Below are 17,883 nucleotides of genomic sequence, written 5' to 3'. Positions count from 1 at the left end.
GATTTTAATAAATATTTCCAGAGTGTCGGGGAAAAAAACTATTTCCAAACATTGTTCAGGGAGAATCAGGTTTATTCATATATTGTGCTCAATAAGAGATCATAAGAGAATCAGTGAGTCTGGATGCAAAGCTCTGCCAGGCAGAGACAACCCGCTCTGGTTCTGATGCAGCTGTAGGAAACAACCTTCCAATCTGGTACATGTGACCCAAATAGTTCTTTTGATAAAACTTTGCAAACCTTTCATATGACATGATGAGCAGATGAGACCTTATTGTAATTATTCCATCAACTACAGATCTAAAATCATAACTAAAACACAACATGGATGATAAAAGGAAACAAACAGAAAACAGACATAAAGAAAATAGATTAAAATGAAGGTGATGAGAAGTCAGAGTCTGATTGGTCGGCTGGTCCTGCAGCATCAGAACCACGTGATGACATCATGACAGATATTGTGCATGTTCAGGTTTGCTGCATGAATAAAAGTGTAACAACTGGAAATAATCAGGAATGAAAATTAGATGTTAAGAAGAAGCAAAAGAAAAAATATCTGAAGAAATATGACGCATTTTGATGCATAAAGAAAAAAAAATTGATTTGCTGAAACAACAGGAAGTAGGAACTAAAGCATAAACACACACACACACACACACACACACACACACACACACACACACACACACACACACACACACACTCACCACCTGCAGCTTCAGCCTTTCTGATTCTCCATCAGAACCAAAATGGACTCAGAAATCCTTCGCCGCCGCCAGACCTTCCTCCTCTGTTCAGCTCAGTTTTTCCTGTCTGGGCTTCATGACAGTCAGATTAAAATCTGTAATCCCTGAACGTCACATGACCCGGTCCGCTGGCTCAGACCGAGCCCGGACCGGACCAGAACCGCCGCCCGCTCATCAGAGCCCAGAGGAAGAGACGAGGCCAAACCAGAAAACATTTACAGATATGATCAGCATCAAATGACTGAAATCTATTGTGCAAAAATAAACCAGAAGAATTTATTAATCTGCAATAAATCAAAAATATCCAACAGTCACACTGTCCAGATCCAAACGTTCCCAACGAATTCTGCTGCTTGATGAACAGCACAGAAATATTTACCAGAAAGAGACTCTTTATTTTGATTTCACACTTTAAATGATTTTTTATTAAATACATAAAACCGTCCAATCAGAGCAAAGTTCATCCAACCGTTATGTAACCAGCAGGACTGGAGCAGATTAAAATGAATTCTACTATTGCTGCTGAAACCCCCCTCCCCCACCTGTCTCTGCCAGATGTTAGAGCCGACACACACACAGAGAGAGAGACATGCAAACACACACACACACACACACACAGAGAGAGAGACATGCAAACACACACACACACACACACACAGAGAGAGAGACATGCAAACACACACACACACACACACACAGAGAGAGAGACATGCAAACACACACACACACACACACACACAGAGAGAGAGAGACATGCAAACACACACACACACACACACACAGAGAGAGACATGCAAACACACACACACACACACACACACAGAGAGACATGCAAACACACACACACACAGAGACATGCAAACACACACACACACACACACACACACAGAGAGACATGCAAACACACACACACACACAGAGACATGCAAACACACACACACACACAGAGACATGCAAACACACACACACACACACACAGAGAGAGAGACATGCAAACACACACACACACACACACACACACAGAGAGAGAGACATGCAAACACGCACACACACACACACACACACACAGAGAGAGAGACATGCAAACACACACACACACACACACACACACAGAGAGAGAGACATGCAAACACACACACACACACACACACACACACAGAGAGACATGCAAACACACACACACACACAGAGACATGCAAACACACACACACACATACACACACACACACACACACACACAGAGACATGCAAACACACACTTTATGCTTTATGCTAACAAATAAATCTCTGTCTGATCAGAGAAATAGAAACAGAAAAAAACAAAGAAAGGCTGACCTCTGACCTCTGACCTGTGTTCAACCTCACCGCCTGACGTGCTGCTGCTTAACACACCGAGTGAAAACTTTACACACTTCAGAGTGTCATGGATGTAAAGTAAAACACATTTGAACTTTCCATCCTGATCATTATTCATCACCGTCGTACGAAACATCTGGAAGATCAAATAACCGGTCAGACTAAACTGATCAACTTTATCAAACATGTTGACAGTAAATCAGATTAAAATCTTGTCGGCTGAAACTCTGAGGTTCTGTTTCAAATACATGAGAAGAAATTCAGGAGCTAAGAGATGATTTTTTTTGTTTATAACTCAAAGACGTGGATGAAAAAGCAGCTTAGCAGTGAGAACCAATCAGAGCACAGGACCGAATCTTCGGCTTCCTCTGCACCAATCAGCTGAGGCCAGACTCAACAGATCAGCATATAACGTAAATCCAGAGCTCTGAGATCTCTGCCACTATCGTAAAATAATAATAATGATAAGAGGAGTTATTAAGCTGCAGCGTGACGTACAGCAAAGTTTGAGTTTCTACAGTCAGAGTGATGCATGTATGGAAACCTGACCCACATACACACCGCTGGTCTGAACAGGAAGTGACACGGAGACGTGTCACTTCCTGCAGTGAACCTCAACATGACAAAGAGCTGAACTCAGATGTCTGCAGTATGGAGGACAGAGAAGAAGACAAAACTGAAAACGATGCAACAGAAAATCAGCAGAAGAGGAAAACAGGAAAACCTTCACTGCTGAGGTCTGAGATCCCTGGGAGAAGGAAACAGATCGCATCTGTTGATGCAACAACGCAGCAACATGTTGCCGCCGTTGGGATGCATGTTTACATGTCAGATGCTTCACATCAGGACATCTCAGGATGAAAAATTACACACAGTCAAAATATCAGTGATGTAACCCAAAATGATTCCACAGTCAGCAGACAGAAACCAGTAGTGAACTGGTTTCCAGTCATTCTGATAAAACACCAGCAGTCAATGGAAACTGACTCTTTGTTTGTTCTTGGTACAACATAAAAACAGAAATCAGGCAGTTGATTCCTGGATCATCATTTCACATTTCCATCCGACACGCGATGCTAACAGGTTAGCAACCAGCAAAGAAAATGTGTTTTTTATTTAAGTCTAAAGAAATTAAAATTAGGATTTGACAACGACAACAGAAAAAAAAAGTAAAAAATGAAAGAGACAAGAGACGGGATTAAAGAAATCCTCATTTGGATCTCTGAGCATCCAGTCAAATCCCAATCATTTTCTCTCTGAGTGGATGATGTCGCATCAAAACAAGCTGCAGCTTCTGCAGCATCACATTTTGCAGCATCACATTTTGAAGCATCATATTCTGCAGCATCATATTCTGCAGCATCACATTCTGCAGCATCACATTTTGCAGCATCACATTCTGCAGCATCATATTCTGCAGCATCACATTCTGCAGCATCACATTTTGCAGCATCACATTCTGCAGCATCAGCTTCTGCAGCATCACATTCTGCAACATCACATTCTACAGCATCATATTCTGCAGCGTCAGCTTCTGCAGCATCAGCTTCTGCAGCATCATATTCTGCAGCATCAGCTTCTGCAGCATAACATTCTGCAACATCACATTCTGCAGCATCAGCTTCTGCAGCATCATATTCTGCAACATCACATTCTGCAGCATCACATTCTGTAGCATCGCATTCTGCAGCATCTTATTCTGCAGCATCACATTCTGCAACATCACATTCTACAGCATCATATTCTGCAGCGTCAGCTTCTGCAGCATCAGCTTCTGCAGCATCATATTCTGCAGCATCAGCTTCTGCATAACATTCTGCAACATCACATTCTGCAGCATCATATTCTGCAGCATCAGCTTCTGCAGCATAACATTCTGCAACATCACATTCTGCAACATCACATTCTACAGCATCATATTCTGCAGCGTCAGCTTCTGCAGCATCAGCTTCTGCAGCATCATATTCTGCAGCATCAGCTTCTGCAGCATCATATTCTGCAACATCACATTCTGCAGCATCACATTCTGTAGCATCGCATTCTGCAGCATCATATTCTGCAGCATCACATTCTGCAGCATCAGTTACCAACGTAAACAAAGCATTTTAAAATATTTTTATATTTAAATTTAGAAAGGGTACCAGAGTTTGGAAGGAATTTTCATTAATATAAAACTTCTTGTTCGATGATAGTCCAGTAAACTAAAATAAAAATTTGCATGTTTAGTTTATCAGAAAGTCAATAAAAAACTTAAAAGGCACCACAGATATTTTTGTGTCTTTTACAATAAAAACCTGGGACTCGACATTTTAGGGACTTTGTTTGTTCTTGTTGTGGTTCTTTGGCAGCCCGGTGCCTCGGGTTTGGTACCATTAGCAACACCAAATATTACATAAGAGAGATGGCAGGAAATCATTTAAGAACTAAATTTTGCGATAAAAGTAGGAGAGGCTGGAAAATAATCATCACTAAAGTTTTTCAGCCACAACATGATGAGCTGCAGTCGGTTCAAAACCTTCACTGAGGCGGAAACAAGAGGAAAGTTTTCCTGATTCAGAAACCAGGAAAACTCAGCGAATGAGGAAAACCGAGCTGCTGGGAAACCGATTGAACCCTAACAGAACGCTGCAACAAAACGCTGCAACAAAACGCTGCAACAGAACGCTGCAACAGAACGCTGCAACAAAACGAAAACGCTGCAACAGAACGCTGCAACAGAACGCTGCAACAGAACGCTGCAACAGAACGCTGCAACAGAACGCTGCAACAGAACGCTGCAACAGAACGCTGCAACAGAACGCTGCAACAGAACGCTGCAACAAAACGCTGCAACAGAACGCTGCAACAAAACGCTGTGATAGAACAAAAACGTAAAAATACTCTTCTAAGACGCTGCAGTGTTTTCACACTGCGGTTCTGGAAATAATCAAGCTGTCTCGGTCTTCTCTGGGATTATAATGGGATTACTATAGATTATACTTGAGTTGTTTGTAATGTGAGTGGTGTTTATTTATTATCTCTCAAAGTTTATCTAATGCTTTAACTTCCTGAATAATTAACTGACGTAAACTTGAGCATGTCATCTGATTCTGAACGTTGAATAAATCGCCTTCAGATTTTAAAATTTCAAGGAGAAACTTTCATTAGAAAAAAAACTTCAGTCAGATGAATTAATGGTTTATCTTAATGGGGAAGGATTTTATGTTTTCAAGGCACAAAGTGTCATTTTGTAGCATAATTAATTCATATATATATAAAAAAAGAATTCCCTTCTCACCCACCGTGGCTGGTTCTTATCTATCTATCCATCTATCCATCTATCTATCTATCTATCTATCTATCCATCTATCTATCTATCTATCTATCTATCTATCTATCTATCTATCTATCTATCTATCCATCTATCCATCTATCTATCTATCTATCTATCTATCTATCTATCTATCTATCTATCTATCTATCCATCTATCCATCTATCTATCTATCTATCTATCTATCTATAGGCTCCTCTTACTACCAGCTGTTTGCTAATTGCTGCTGGCTAGTCTGGAGGAGCTGAGAGGGGGAGGAGCTGTGCCTCGAAGGCGGGGCTAGGTCCATCCAGGTGTTTTAACAACTGAATGGTTGCTATGGAGACTAAAGGATTTCTCAAACAAAGAATCCAAGCAACAGGTTTGATTCTGATGAGGGCAAAAAATAAAAATGTTGCTTCAACATCAAACTGCCCCTTAAATGCAGGAACATCTCCTGTGTATGAAAATCAAACCTTTACTAATACGTAGTGGTTGGGATCTGAGGTCTGTTTCCTGTCTGCTGAAACGTTTCTGGACGTTGTGGATCAACTCAGTGAGAGTTTCTTGCTCTTATTTAATGACGGTTTTTAGAAGAGCTGAACAAAGTTCCCTGAGTGGAGAAACAGGCCCACAGCATCACTGATCCCCCACTGCACCCTCCAGCAGCCAGGAGAAGCTTCACAGTGTCACAGCAGACCCAGTTCTACCAAACAGTTTCATGTGAAGCTGCTTCAGATCCATCCAGCTGATTAGCAACAGGAAGCAGGCAGGACTCTGACGGAAACAACCTGAACTCATGAACAACTAAATACTAAGAGACACAAAAAAGTGAAAAAATCAAAACCAGTCAGGATCCTGCAGGACAGGAACTCCAGAATTCAACTTCCAGGTTTTGTGAACGTAGGGTTACTACAGCTGATCCAGATGTTTGTGTGTCGCCCAGATGTGTCCCACTTCCTCTCAACTTCCCAAAAAGGAAGTTACAGACAAATCCCTGAGGAAAAGGTCAGGGGTCAAATGGCCTCAGGGGGGATTTCCTTCAACGGCAGAGCAGCCTTAACACACACACACACACACACACACACACACACACACACACACACACACACCCACACACACACACACACACACACACACACACACACACCCACACACACACACACACACCCACACACACACACACACACACACACACACACACACCCACACACACACACACACACACACACACACACACACACACACACACACACACACACACACACACACACACACACCTGTTCCTATCAGGTATCTTACAGCGCCACTAGAGCCGGGCTGAGGAGCGGCTCTCCCCGCTCACCTTCGAGCTGAGTCCGGTTCTGGTCCACCGGTCCGGGCCGAAAGTCCTTCACCTGTGAGGCGCGAACACCTTGCAGTCACTTCAGACGATCCTCCAGCTTCATCATGAGGAGCGCGAGGACGGCTGCTGCTTTCAAGCGCGCGCTCAAAGCTGGAAATAAAACCATCGAAGAAGCTGCAGAAACGTCTGGACGGACTTCTCGGGACTCGTCGGGGGTCCTCGGGACTCGTCGGGGGTCCTCCAGCGACACCTGGCGACCAAACCGGAAACTGCAGGCAAAATGGAGGCGATCCAGAATGTTTTTAAAATATGTAGAATGAAGGGGAAATTTTGTGCCATAATCCAAGATTATGGCACATTTTCAGTCTGAAAGTAAGATTCAAGAAAAATTCCCCCTTACCGACTCAGTTCATTGTTTGTTGGAACATTATTTATACAATAAACAAAGTGAAAAAATGTTGAAAACGATCTGTTTTTCTGCAAATATGTAAAAAGAAATCCAGATTCACAGCATTAACCAGAGGCAGACGATCTGTTTTAGTGTGAAAACGTAAAATATGATTTATGAAGTGGATAGAGAAATTTTTGAGTTGTTCATAATGTGAGTGGTGTTCATTAAGTCCATTGTAGTTTGAAAAAAAGAGTTCATTTTGACATTAACCATAAATTTTCTAGAAATAACTTGTAATTTTTCTGAGTTCATAAAGTCAAAGATTTTTCACTTTTGGAAATGTTCAGACTTACAAAAGTTGAAAGTTTTTCTAGAACGTTCTGAGCTTTATAAATCTATAACCAGCTGTGATCCTGACCTTCCAGTGGTGAAAGTGTCAGATCTGCTGCCCTCTGGTGGCTAAATATAGCATCTCTTGAAGAATAATCTCATTTAATCCGTCATAGAGGTTCAGATTACCGCAGGCCTGACTGTGATGCTACAGTGAAATGATTCAACTAAAGTGTAACGTGAGGAACAGTTTGGGTTGAGGCTCGTGTGTTTGACCTTTGAACTTTAAATGACAAATATTATCCATCTGGGTCCCTGGAAGGATGAGAAAGAACTTTTCCTCCCAAACTTTTATGGTAATAAATAAATTTTTATATGGAATTTGATGGCATAGAAAAAAAATTCTCCTTATTTATGGCACATAATATCCCACAATTATCAGTTTGCAATGTCCTGAATATTTTAATGATCAGTGGGTTCCAGGTCAGCCCAGTTTAGATTTATTAGCTAATAGAAGAAAATGAGCAGCAACAATTTGGGCTATTTAACCTGATATGAGAAAAAACGGGGCTCATTTCTCTAAGTCATATTTTCATCATGTTACGCATTTGGAATTCAAATGGAAGTGGACTATCAAAATAAAAGCTGGATGTCTCTGCTGCTGGTAAACATCTGTCTTCCTGTTTAAAGATGAAATGTTCAAGAAATGAGTAAACTTGAGGAACAATGAAAAAGAGGAGAAACGATGATAAACAGGAGAAACGATGATAAAGAGGAGAAACGATGATAAAGAGGAGAAACGATGATAAAGAGGAGAAACGATGATAAAGAGGAGAAACGATGATAAACAGGAGAAACGATGATAAACAGGAGAAACGATGATAAACAGGAGAAATGATGATAAAGAGGAGAAACGATGATAAAGAGGAGAAACGATGATAAAGAGGAGAAACGATGATAAAGAGGAGAAACGATGATAAACAGGAGAAATGATGATAAAGAGGAGAAACGATGATAAAGAGGAGAAACGATGATAAAGAGGAGAAACGATGATAAAGAGGAGAAACGATGATAAACAGGAGAAACGATGATAAAGAGGAGAAACGATGATAAACAGGAGAAACGATGATAAAGAGGAGAAACGATGATAAAGAGGAGAAACGATGATAAAGAGGAGAAACGATGATAAACAGGAGAAACGATGATAAAGAGGAGAAACGATGATAAAGAGGAGAAACGATGATAAACAGGAGAAACGATGATAAAGAGGAGAAACGATGATAAAGAGGAGAACGATGATAAACAGGAGAAACGATGATAAAGAGGAGAAACGATGATAAAGAGGAGAAACGATGATAAAGAGGAGAAACGATGATAAAGAGGAGAAACGATGATAAACAGGAGAAACGATGATAAAGAGGAGAAACGATGATAAACAGGAGAAATGATGATAAGAGGAGAAACGATGATAAAGAGGAGAAACGACGATAAAGAGGAGAAATGATGATAAAGAGGAGAAACGATGATAAACAGGAGAAACGATGATAAAGAGGAGAAACGATGATAAAGAGGAGAAACGATGATGATAAACAGGAGAAACGATGATAAAGAGGAGAAACGATGATAAAGAGGAGAAACGATGATGATAAACAGGAGAAACGATGATAAAGAGGAGAAACGATGATAAAGAGGAGAAACGATGATGATAAACAGGAGAAACGATGATAAAGAGGAGAAACGATGATAAAGAGGAGAAACGATGATGATAAACAGGAGAAACGATGATAAAGAGGAGAAACAATGATAAAGAGGAGAAACGATGATAAAGAGGAGAAACAATGATAAAGAGGAGAAACGATGATAAACAGGAGAAACGATGATAAAGAGGAGAAACGATGATAAAGAGGAGAAACGATGATAAAGAGGAGAAACGATGATGATAAACAGGAGAAACGATGATAAAGAGGAGAAACGATGATAAAGAGGAGAAACGATGATGATAAACAGGAGAAACGATGATAAAGAGGAGAAACAATGATAAAGAGGAGAAACGATGATAAAGAGGAGAAACAATGATAAAGAGGAGAAACGATGATAAAGAGGAGAAACGATGATAAACAGGAGAAACGATGATAAAGAGGAGAAACGATGATAAAGAGGAGAAATGATGATAAAGAGGAGAAACGATGATAAACAGGAGAAACGATGATAAACAGGAGAAACGATGATAAAGAGGAGAAACAATGATAAAGAGGAGAAACGATGATAAAGAGGAGAAACGATGATAAAGAGGAGAAATGAAGCGGTTCAGAGGCTCAGCTTTTATTTTCACAGTCCACTTCCGGTTAATGGCTAGCTGAAAGCTAAATGGTTAGCTTGTTAGCTAAATATTTAGTCTGAAACTGTAACATTTATAGATGACTGAATACAATGGTTAAAATATGACTGAAAAATGGATTCCTATTTTAAATTTGTTTCATTTTAACCACTTATTAAACTGGCCAGCGTTACAATCTGCACTCAGAGGAATCTCTCCAGTTCAAAGCTGGGATTCTGAGTTCATCCCACATCCAACAGAAAAATGTTTTTATTCTTTCATATCTGCTGCAGAGCGACGTCAGGGTGGGGCGGTTCAGGACATAATCTCTCTCTCCCACCTGCAGCTTCTCCTGCTGAAATGCAAAACTTTAATCAGTAACACATTTCACGACAAACTGGTTTTTATGTCCAGGGAAGCTGATGAATTCAACAGCAAATTTATTGCTAAAGAACAGCAGAAAACAAGAATGAAAATCATAATTTTTGACATTGATGCGTTTCCTGAAAGGTTGCAGGAGTTTGAACCAAACATGAGGTCAGCAGGTCAGACAGAGCGAAGATCCTCCGTTATCAGACGCTCCACACCCTGCAGACTTTATCTGCTCAGCAATCTTTACGTTTGTTTCTCTCACTGGAGTTAACATTTTCTTACTTTGATATTTAAACTTATTGAAAGATGATTTAATAACAGATTTTAAATTCTTTAAATAAAATATATTTATGTGTTTTATAAATAAAATGTTTTATTTATAACATATTTTATGATGTAAATAAACATAAGACAGAAAAATAAACATGTCTATCTTTATTTATGAATACAATATATAAATAAAACATGTTTTATTTATAAAACATGTTTTATTTATAAAACATAAATATCTCGACATATTTGTGTCTTTTGTTGTTGACAAGATGAATGTTGTTTATTTAGCTGGTTTTCATCTGCAGTCTGTTAGGTTATTAATATGAAAACAATATGTTACAGGCAAGCTAACAATCATAAGTGGAAGCATTTTGATCTAAAACAATCCTTGAAAACATATTTGGTTACATATCTGAACTGAATAAAAAGCCATAAGCCCCAACAGTTCACATAAAAATATACTTTTCCCATCATTTTAAAAGAGTAGAAAATAATTAAACAACATTGAAATGTTGTTATCCTGTCTGGTGTTTTATTCCAGCCATGAGGAGTTTCTCCAGGTGAGATAAGGTAACTATAATATTTCATACCAATAATTAATAACCTGGATGAGGCTTCTGTTTGGTTAGAGGTAATCCCCAGGAGATGCAACACAGTTAGCTACTGGAGCAGCATGACACACAGAGGGGGATGATAGCAGGGGGGCTGCGGCCCCGCCCGCCCCCCCGCGTGGCCCCCCCGCGTGGCCCCGCCCTGCGCTGGCGGCCGGCTGATAACACAGGAACAACAAGCCTGAAGCTTCGCGGCTCGTTTTCCCTCCAACAGGAATTATTGACCTTCATCTGTTTTTCCTTTCAGCCGTTTGGTTAAAGTTAGTTTCAGGGTCAGTGAGCCGTTTAACTACAGCACTGATAAAATGGTTGATTAAAGCCGAAGCGACTGCAGAGTCTGCACCTTGGTGACTCGGGGCAGGATGCTGTCCAAGAAGGAGAAGAAGCTGATCAAGGAGATCTGGGAGCGTCTGACTCCGGTGGCTGAAGACATCGGATCTGATGCTCTGCTCAGGTAGGACAAACGTCACCGACTCAACGTGATGGAGCGTTGAGCCGCTGTCCTAGTTCAAGTCTGGGATGGTTTTTGTCACACTGTAAAAATCAACAGTAATAATTTGGGTTATTTAGAATGTCATAAGATAAATCAGATTTTTACCATGTTATTCATTCATTCATAAATGCAACAATTCCAAACTAAACCTTCATATAGAAAATTAGTTTACAAGATGAATATTTAGTTTCTTAACTAAACATGAACAGATTGTATATGAAGCTAGTTGTTTAGCCTCTTAGCTAAATATGCAAATATTTAGTTTGTAAACTAAATAGCAAAATAAATATGTAAAATGAACAATAACTAGTTTGTGAGTTAAATATAAAATTTTCAAATGACTTACTTTATAGAAAATCTTTAGTTTATAATCTGAATGTATTAATTTGCAGCTAAATATTTAGTTTGCAGATTAAATGATTAATTTGTGGTTGAAATATTTAATTCGAACTGTTACGTTCATAAAGTTACAGATGAGGTGGTGAAAACATGACTGAAACATGAACATTATATCAAATGATTTAAATGATTTCCATCCATCTTTGGCTCGCCGTCTGGACCTGGACATCGACCCGTTCTTCTGTCCTGCAGGATGTTTGCTTCGTATCCCGGCACCAAGACGTATTTCTCCCACCTGGACATCAGCCCTGGCTCCGCCCACCTCTGCTCCCACGGCAAGAAGATCGTCCTCGCCATCGCCGAGGGCGCCCAGGACATCAGCCAGCTGACCGTCACGCTGGCGCCGCTGCAGACGCTGCACGCCTACCAGCTGCGGATAGATCCCACCAACTTCAAGGTCAGGCTGGGGTCTGTGGTCAGGGTCAGAGGTCAGAGGTCAGTAATTGTAACAAACTTTATCCTCTCCAGAAAGACGCATTCCTGGATCACCTGAGACTTTAATCTAAAGCCGTTTGTTTAAAACGTCAGAAAATACTCGTCTCTCTGCGGTGGTTCAAACCCCACAGTGAGTGGAGCCCACAGTGAGTGGAGCCCACAGTGAGTGGAGCCCACAGTGAGTGGAGCCCACAGTGAGTGGAGCCCACAGTGAGTGGAGCCCACAGTGAGTGGAGCCCACAGTGAGTGGGAGGGGATCCAATGACAACTCATTCGATGAACTTTCACCAGCAGGGAGGAAGTGGAACATGCAGGATATGTGGAACCCACTGAGGGCTCCACACACACACACACACACACACACACACACACACACACACACACACACACACACACACCACACACACACACACACACACACACACACACACACACACACTCCTCTGTTTTGTCTCTTTGCTGATTTGGTTTCTGGTTTTTGGTTTTTCTCTCTTTCTGCAGCCGTAGAAACAATTTTCTTCTCTTGTCCTGATTTTCCTCCTTTCTTTTTTTTTGCTCTTTGCTTTTGCTGCATTTCAAATAAACCCAAAGAAATGTCAAGTAGTTTTTTTGTATCTGTTGATCAAGTGAAATATCACGTCTGTAATGCTTCACTTGTGAAAGTGAATCTGTTGGGATTCTGTGACTGATGCACTTTTTTTATGAAATGTTTTAAATCGTTTATTTTCTCTTTACGTTTCTCAGTTACTCTCCAGTTGCACAAAATCTGGCTAAATACATAAAAACTGATTTTGGGAAATAATAAAATGTGGTAAAGTTGTGAAGGACTTCCATTTTATTGGACAACTTATTTATATTTAAATGTCACTTATCAATATATTTGCTGATCAATTCACCTAAACAACAGTAAATTATTTTATTCAGAAAATACCAATAATACTGACATTAATGGTTTTAGGGGAGTCATAGTAAAAGGGCTGGAATTTCATGCCACACTTTTCAGATTGTGTCTGTAAAAATATTAGAAAATGTTTCTTTTCCCCTTCAGGTGAAAAGAAATTAATTTACTTGGATCTTTAATTACATGTGATTAATTAATTTACTTGGATCTTATATTGTAAGATCCAAGTAAATTAGAAAAAGATCATAAAAACATTCAGTTGAAGTTTTGTTTCAATTGATCAAAAACCAAAACATTTTTTTTAATGAAAAGCATTTATTGATATTTAGAAATCTTTAGTTTGGACATGTAGAAGTCAAAGGTCAAAGGTTGGCTTGGCTCCACCTTGTGGCCACATGAAGTAAAACGTTCAGAAAAAATTATCTTTTGAATTTTCAGATTTGTAGAAATATTCTGTTTGAAAATCTTTTATATTTGGTTGTAATTGATAAAATAATAGATCTTTGTGGATCTTAGCTGTTCTTCTGCCTGCTGACCTCAGGCCAGTTTTTATAAACAATATTAATAAATCAAAACCTTTTCATCCTGATTCTTTTCTGAAATGTGAGCTCATGGTTTCTCCTGCAGCTGCTGTCACTGCTGCCCAGGTTCTGCTCCAGTTTTGATTTGTCGTGTTTCTCTCTCTCTCCCTCCTGCAGCTGCTTTCTCACTGTATGCTCGTCACGCTGGCCTGCTACCTGGGGTCAGAGTTCACGCCGGTCGCTCACGCTGCCATGGATAAGTTCCTGTCAGCCTTCGCAGCCGTTCTCTCAGAGAAATACAGATGAGACTCAGCAGCCACTGTTCTGCATCATATTTACATGTAAATGATTTATTGTCTTATTGTTTCATGGGTTTTGTTATAATAAACAACTGCAGGATAAATGAGTCATGTTTTGTTTTTATTGTATAAACATTTATTAAACACCTTGTTTGTCTTTCTTTGTGTCTTCTGATGAAATGCTGATTATGTTCATTACATTTTATGTTGACACATGTAATTACAGTTTTATGAAAATAAACGTGATGATAGAAAGATTTTAAAAATTGTATCTTATGAAAATTTTTTTCATGTTAAAAAGAAAATCTGACCTTAAGCACACTTACAAAAAAATTCCATGTGAAAACATGATTACATGAGATTTTCATGGGATTTTTTTGCAAGGGCATGAGTACTAATATATTGCGATTTCAGTGTTGATTCTAATTTCCTGGAGCTTATTGTGGTGCACCACAAGGCTGTGTGCTCGGTCCCAAACCTTTATTGTTATGGATCATGCAGATAGGCCTGTCACAATAACAGATTTGGCTGGGCAATTAATTGTCTCAAAAAATTATTGCGATAAACGATAATATTGCTTGAAGATCTTTATACACTGACATAACGTGACATAAATAGTTTATAATGATTTTCATTCAGTCAGACTGACAGTAGCCACATGCATTGCAGGTAGATTGTAGTAAGGAATTGATTAATGCCTGGTTTCAATATTAGTGAACTGGACTTATTATTTTGTGTTCATTGTTGGACACAACACGGTTCGATCAAACCGTTATAGCGATGCTTTCTGTCGGCTAATGTGTCTCTCAGGTTTTGATAATGAGTCGACAATGGGAGACATCCGATGGTGCAGCGCGCTGGGCATTACACTAAGAAATAAGGAAGGGAGGGTCAGTGGAGTTGAGCCTTTTTTCATTCATTGTCATCAACAGTAAGAGAAAAAGACAGGAAGAAACGATATAGACAATAATTGAAATGAGGTCGATAGTTTTAATTTATTGTGCAATTAATTGATTTATTGTTTATTGCGACAGGCCTACATGCAGAAACATAAACATTTCAGATTAAATAACTATTAATGACATCAATAGTTGTTGTGAAGTACATAATTCAGAGACTGAGGTCCAGACAGAAGTCAGGGAGCAAAAACATCTTTAATACGTCTGCAGACAGAGAGCAAAAATCCACTGCATTAGGCGAAAATCAAAATCTGCTCTAAAGAACCCAGAGTTGCACAGTTGCTTTATTCACCTCTCTGCTAACAGAGACTCAATCTGCTAAGACCAAACAAACGAAACAAAGGAAAACAGATGGAACAGTTCAACCTTACACCCTCGTTCACTATCATGTCTACGGGATGCAAAAACTAAACTCTCTATCTGCATGCAGGGAAAAACAGCAAGTTTCCAGATAACCCGACTGAAACTTCAACAGACATCTTGTTTAATTAGTTTGTCCACCCTCTGCAGCTGCATGAAAAAACATCTTCACTATGCTACTGTATGATGCAAATAAAAGATTTTCTCTTTAAAGACAAATCTACTTCACATTTCATTAATAGTTAAAACTGAGTAATTTATTAAACTTCATAAATCCTCTAAAATTTCCAGCCAGACTTTATTCACATGTTGGAAATTATATAACCAAAATGTGAACTAATGTATGTTTGAAAATGTAAAGGCCGAAATATATAAAAACATTTACATCAGTTGTAAAAGAAAACCAACAGTAGAACCATGATGAGGGATTCAGATGATGAAAAGTTTTAATCATATTGAAGATTTTAAAAAACAACAAAACTTTTCCAAATTTGTCAAAAATAGTAAATTGAGCAACAGCACCGCCATGTGGCCGATCGGCAGAATGCTTCCTACAGAAAAACCTCCAGTCTCAGGTCCAGTGAAAAGGTTGACTTTTGCGGCCTAGTCAAAGTTTAGCGTTGAATCAGCTGTTATTCCTCAGATTATTGAGATTATTTATGTTGTCTGTCTCTGGGGAATTTATGTTTTGTGAAAAACATTTTTTCCAGATCTATTCAACTTGTTTTTCCTGATGATTTGATTTCCTGTCAGATGAATTTTTAGATTTATTTTGATTTTTCAAACAAAGCTCAGCTGATCTGATCGGTTCATCCAAACGGCGCCTCCTGCTGGATCAAACCAGCAACTGCAACGTTCGGGTTGGAGGCTGAGGGACAAAATATGTTTCTGAAATTCATTTGAGTTTTCCTTCTCAAACAACAAATATCAAGCCATTAATAATTGATCTTTATAATTATTATTGTTACTTTTGCACTACAGATAAATCAGAAATACATTCGTTATGTTTGGATTTATTATACTGAATTCAAATTATACAAAAATAAAAGTTTAATATATTATTTTGTTTATATTTTTGAATTATTTGATATTCTTAGTTTGACCCCAAACGGAAAACAGCTCAGAGTCTTAGAATCGACACTTATTATTATTATTATTATTATTATTATTATTATTATTATTATTATTCTCAACTAATTAATGTCGTAAAATAAAGATTAACAAGTTGTTTTGTTTTTCTGATTGATTTCTCAGTGATTAAATCGGAAAATGAATACTAATAAATAATAACTGAAAAGTGACGTTTTCGTCGTTGAAACGAATGAAACTTGGTTGATTTTATTTTTTGCAACATTTTTTGCGTCATGTTTGAACAGAGCAGTCAGGAGAACGTTCTGCTTTTCCTCAGCCTTTATTTCCTCCGGGAGGAGACGCGCCTCCCGTCGCGCGGCGCCGCGGGGAGTCGCGCGGCGCCGCGGGGAGCCGCGCGCGCTGCGCGCTGCGCTCCCGGGTTCGGGCCGCCGCCGCCGGGTTCAGTGGTACTGCTTCCCCAGGGCGGACACCACCACGGCCAGGAACTTCTGGAAGGTCGCCTGGACCTCCGGGGTGAAGCCGGAGCCCATCTTGGCGGCGATGACGATGGTCAGGCAGTCGGCCAGCAGCTGCGGGAGGAACGCAGCCGGTCAGCGGCGCCCCGCGCGCTGGGTGCGCAGGGAGCCGCTGGAGCGCCGGGTCCTACCTTGAAGTTGTCCGGGTCCACGTGCAGCTTCTCGGAGTGCAGCACGCTCAGCTCGGCGTAGGTGCTCTTGATGTCGTCCATGTTCTTGACGGCGCGGTCCAGGCCGTGCAGAACCTTGGTTCCGTGGGCCTGGATGTTCGGGTTGGTCTTGATGGCGTCAGCGTTGTAGAGGTTCCCGAAGCTGGCGAAGTACCTCTGGGTCCAGGGGTAGACGATCAGACACCTGGGGGACAGAGAGGCGGTGAGAGGGTGCGGAAGGCTGGGAGGACCGAACCGAACCGGACCGGACCGGTACCTGCTGAGAGCCTTGGGGCCCACATCGTTGTAGTCCAGGTTGGAGAAGATGGAGGTGATGACGCTGCGCTCCTGATCGGACCAGGCTACCATGGCGGCTTGTTTCTGCTTCTGGCTTGAGAGAGAAACTGAATGGATCCGCGGGCCGAACCGGGTCCATTTAACGGCCCGCGGGTTCCCCACGCCCTGAGGAGGAGGCCGCTGATTGGCTGGAGATAACCCGGACATCGCTCCAGAACCTACCAGAAAAACCTGGACTGAGACCCGAACCGACCCACGTTCACTATGACGTCATCATTGGGCTTTCAAGCTGACTGGAAATTTAATGTAAGTTCAGTTTAAACAATTATTTTAATTTCTTTTATGTGTTTCAATCCGTTGAATAAATAATCAATTTTATTTATGAAACATTTCAGACACAAAACTTTACTTCATAAAATATAAACATATGAAA

General features: G+C 40.2%; 3 protein-coding genes and 1 long non-coding RNA gene across 6 annotated transcripts in view; 1 reads left to right on the top strand and 3 right to left on the bottom strand.

Annotated features, from left to right (window-relative positions):
• Positions 1 to 1,013, bottom strand: part of rhbdf1b (rhomboid 5 homolog 1b (Drosophila)) — a 30,983-nt gene extending 29,970 nt beyond the window's left edge. Inside the window, exon 1 of the mRNA XM_055057844.1 lies at positions 707 to 1,013. The gene's annotated coding sequence lies outside the window, so the exon portion shown is untranslated. The remainder of the gene's footprint in view (positions 1 to 706) is intronic.
• A 10,363-nt stretch (positions 1,014 to 11,376) lies between these two features.
• On the top strand, positions 11,377 to 14,238 carry zgc:163057 (Hemoglobin subunit alpha-D-like). 2 transcript variants are annotated; one of them, XM_055057873.1, is made up of 3 exons: positions 11,377 to 11,484; positions 12,115 to 12,357; positions 13,957 to 14,238. In XM_055057873.1, exons 1-3 carry the CDS (start codon positions 11,393 to 11,395, stop codon positions 14,126 to 14,128), a joined length of 507 nt encoding a protein of 168 aa, XP_054913848.1. In that variant the 5' UTR covers positions 11,377 to 11,392; the 3' UTR covers positions 14,129 to 14,238. The 2 variants fall into 2 exon arrangements, with proteins under 2 accessions (XP_054913848.1, XP_054913849.1); XM_055057874.1 differs by having other exon boundaries at positions 12,115 to 12,319; positions 13,957 to 14,185.
• On the bottom strand, positions 11,452 to 12,544 carry LOC129377745 (uncharacterized). 2 transcript variants are annotated; one of them, XR_008607962.1, is made up of 3 exons: positions 12,412 to 12,544; positions 11,870 to 12,332; positions 11,452 to 11,564 (listed from the first exon to the last, which is right to left on the bottom strand). It is a non-coding gene; the product is annotated as an uncharacterized LOC129377745 (long non-coding RNA). The 2 variants fall into 2 exon arrangements; XR_008607963.1 differs by having other exon boundaries at positions 12,084 to 12,332.
• Positions 14,239 to 16,866: 2,628 nt separating the features above from the next.
• LOC129377739 (hemoglobin subunit beta-1-like) lies at positions 16,867 to 17,672 on the bottom strand. Its single transcript, XM_055057872.1, has 3 exons — positions 17,431 to 17,672; positions 17,136 to 17,358; positions 16,867 to 17,058 (listed from the first exon to the last, which is right to left on the bottom strand). The coding sequence occupies exons 1-3, from the start codon at positions 17,655 to 17,657 to the stop codon at positions 16,930 to 16,932; spliced, it is 579 nt and encodes a 192-aa protein (XP_054913847.1). The 5' UTR covers positions 17,658 to 17,672; the 3' UTR covers positions 16,867 to 16,929.
• Positions 17,673 to 17,883: the final 211 nt, after the last annotated feature.

Source organism: Poeciliopsis prolifica, unplaced genomic scaffold, assembly GCF_027474105.1.
Source record: "Poeciliopsis prolifica strain line A6 unplaced genomic scaffold, Auburn_PproV2 SCAFFOLD049, whole genome shotgun sequence".
Lineage (NCBI taxonomy): Eukaryota > Metazoa > Chordata > Actinopteri > Cyprinodontiformes > Poeciliidae > Poeciliopsis > Poeciliopsis prolifica.
This window is presented reverse-complemented; position numbering and strand designations above follow the sequence as displayed.

What these genes read in the sequence shown, in the direction of transcription:
- zgc:163057 (XM_055057873.1), top strand. Translation starts at nt 11,393, where the DNA reads ATGCTGTCCAAGAAGGAGAAGAAGCTGATCAAGGAGATCTGGGAGCGT. An exon ending in GGATCTGATGCTCTGCTCAG is followed by an intron (nt 11,485 to 12,114) that starts GTAGGACAAACG and finishes TCTGTCCTGCAG; the next exon opens with GATGTTTGCTTCGTATCCCG. An exon ending in GTCAGGGTCAGAGGTCAGAG is followed by an intron (nt 12,358 to 13,956) that starts GTCAGTAATTGT and finishes TCCCTCCTGCAG; the next exon opens with CTGCTTTCTCACTGTATGCT.
- LOC129377739 (XM_055057872.1), bottom strand. Translation starts at nt 17,657, where the DNA reads ATGTCCGGGTTATCTCCAGCCAATCAGCGGCCTCCTCCTCAGGGCGTG. An exon ending in GGCCCCAAGGCTCTCAGCAG is followed by an intron (nt 17,359 to 17,430) that starts GTACCGGTCCGG and finishes TCTGTCCCCCAG; the next exon opens with GTGTCTGATCGTCTACCCCT. An exon ending in TGGACCCGGACAACTTCAAG is followed by an intron (nt 17,059 to 17,135) that starts GTAGGACCCGGC and finishes TTCCTCCCGCAG; the next exon opens with CTGCTGGCCGACTGCCTGAC.